At 37.3% G+C, this 2,500-nt stretch overlaps 1 protein-coding gene across 2 annotated transcripts in view; it reads right to left on the bottom strand.

Moving 5' to 3' along the window:
- LOC143025200 (uncharacterized) overlaps positions 1–2,500 on the bottom strand; it is a 35,847-nt gene that overhangs the window by 2,212 nt on the left and 31,135 nt on the right. For both annotated transcript variants that reach the window (XM_076184659.1, XM_076184660.1), the window contains exons 3-4: positions 2,455–2,500; positions 708–811 (exon numbers count right to left, since the gene is read on the bottom strand). The exon at positions 2,455–2,500 is cut by the window's right edge. In XM_076184659.1, coding sequence (XP_076040774.1) covers positions 708–811; positions 2,455–2,500 — 150 coding nt within the window. The remainder of the gene's footprint in view (positions 1–707; positions 812–2,454) is intronic.

Genomic DNA, 2,500 nt, shown 5'->3' with positions numbered 1-2,500 from the left:
GAGAAAAAGAGACACAGCGATGGAAACAGACAGAAAAAAAGACAAAAACAGATATAGAGAAAAAGAGAGATAGAGAGAAAGAGAGAAACAGATATAGAAACAGAGATTGGTATAGAGAAAAAGAGACAGAGAGAGAAAAAGACAGAGACAGGTACAAAATGAGAAAGAAAGTAAAAGAAAAAGTAAGAGAAAAACAAAGTGAGCGAAAAGTGAAAGTGAGAGAGAAAATGAGAAAGTTAAAAGTGAAAGATAGATAGTGAGAGGGAAAATGAGAAAGTGTGAGAGAAAATGTGTGAGAGAGAAATTGTGAAAGTATGAGAAAGTGTGAGAGAAAGTGAGAGAGAGAGAGAGAGAGAGAGAGAGAGAGAGAGAGAGAGAGAGAGAGAGAGAGAGAGAGAGAGAAGAGAGAGAGAGAGAGAGGGGAGGGGGAAAGATAGAGAGAGAGAGGGGGGGGGATGAGAGAGAGAGAGGGGACTGAGAGAGAGGAAGTGAGAGAGAGAGAGAGAGAGAGAGAGAGAGAGAGAGAGAGAGAGAGAGAGAGAGAGAGAGAGAGAGAGAGAGAGAGAGAGAGAGAGAGAGAGAGAGGAAGTGAGAGAGAGAGAGAGAGAGAGAGAGAGAGAGTGGGGGGGGTAAATGAATGAAGGACGAAAAGTTGAGGCAGCTTAAGCCAGTGAGCAATGCAGAAGCAAGCCAGAGACGGGCCTCACCTGTTTCTTGAGAGACGAGAGGCAGAAGGTGCACACAGGTCTTCGTTCCCCAGAGCTCGTGAAACCGAACTGACTGTGCCGTAGACAAGGCTGCTCCACAGGACCTGTTGACAGGAAGAAGCAAAGGGTGTACACATTATGTGAAACCATGAACAAATCTATAAATTTCTTGCTGGACTTTGCCCTGGACGGAAGAAAAGAATATCTCGACAGACATCTTAAGAAGTATTTTGTCATTTTTGTTTGTCATTTATGTACTACCCGTTTGTTTATCTATTTATTCGTCTATATATTCATTTGTTTATTTAAATATTTTCTCATGCATTCACTTGTTTATCTACTTGTTTGTTTATTCACTTATTTATTTATTTATCTACAAAGGAGGACAAAGGAGGAGCATGCCGACAGGAGACCTTTTGGTCCATAACAAGGGCGGATGAGAAAAATCATAATAATGATCAATAAATGAATTAATAAATAAATAAAAATTATAATAGTATAAATAATGACAATTAAAAATAAACAAATAAATGCATAGGTATAGTTAAATGATATACAAATATGATAGATTAACGTATAAACAATAAGAAATGGAAACCAATCAAATAATAATAAACAAACAGACAAATAATAACAAAGAAGCAAGTAATGCAAAATAAATGACAGGCATTACAGCATCTTGCTTTGGTGTTTATCTAAACAAATCTTAAAGCTTCGAACTGAACTATATTGCAGTGCCTCTGTAGTAACTTTATTCCATTCATTAACTACACGGTTGGCGAAGTTGTTTCTACCCACTTCCAAATTAAATTTATTCCCTGTCAGTTTGAGACCATTACTTCTTGTCGGATTCTCATTCAGTGTGAAAATTTTGTCACTTTTGATGTTGTCAATTCCTTTTAGAATCTTAAAAATCTGTATCAAGTCACCTCTGAGTCTACGCTTTTTTAGGTTCATATATTTTTGTCGATTTTCGTATGATTTATTTTTGATATTTAGAACCAGTTTTGTACGTCGCCATTATACTTTTCCCGATTTGTCAGTCTTTAATGAGATTCGGTGACACTACGGAAACAGCATATTCTATTTAATTGTTTATTCACTTATTGATTGACTGATTGATCGATTGACATTTAATTATTTATTTATCCCTATATCTATTTATCTGCTCGTTCATTCATTCATTCATTCTGCCAGTGACGCAATAAGAAGCATACTGGTTTTGTATTTGCTTAGTTGATGGTTCGAATCCTACTCTACGATGCCCTAACAGCCCAAGCGCATCGGAATCCAAAAACCAGATCTCATTTTCATCTAGGAAGATATGATGTAGTAGCACATTTGTAAAATGAGATTTATTGAGCCACTGTCAGAGAATGGTATAAGAAAGACAGAAGATCTGTATATTTCGACCACTAACTGTGGTCCTCTTCAGCAGGTTGATACATAGTGTAGAGTGCGCGAGTGAATTCTCCGACAGTGGGTTTAATAAGTCTTAAAAAAAAAAAAGAAAAAAAAAACGAGGTTAACTTCTTACGCCGTAAAATAACTATGTCAGACTATTTTGTTTTCTCAACAATTGACATAGAATGTCATTTGATATACTGGAGGAAAATAATTTTCTTTCATCATACCAGATTCCTTCTCGAAAGCTGTGAATCTGTTCCAACAATCAGAGGAAAAATAGCCCAGCGTGATAACGCCTTTAGCGGGACTGGGCTCAAGAGTGTCTGTCATTAGTCCTCACCTGCTACCAACTGCGTGCCCAGATGAGAGATGTACGAGGAGGCCAG

The sequence above is a fragment of the Oratosquilla oratoria genome, chromosome 5, assembly GCF_046742065.1.
Source record: "Oratosquilla oratoria isolate Oo_2021 chromosome 5, ASM4674206v1, whole genome shotgun sequence".
NCBI lineage: Eukaryota > Metazoa > Arthropoda > Malacostraca > Stomatopoda > Squillidae > Oratosquilla > Oratosquilla oratoria.
This window is presented reverse-complemented; position numbering and strand designations above follow the sequence as displayed.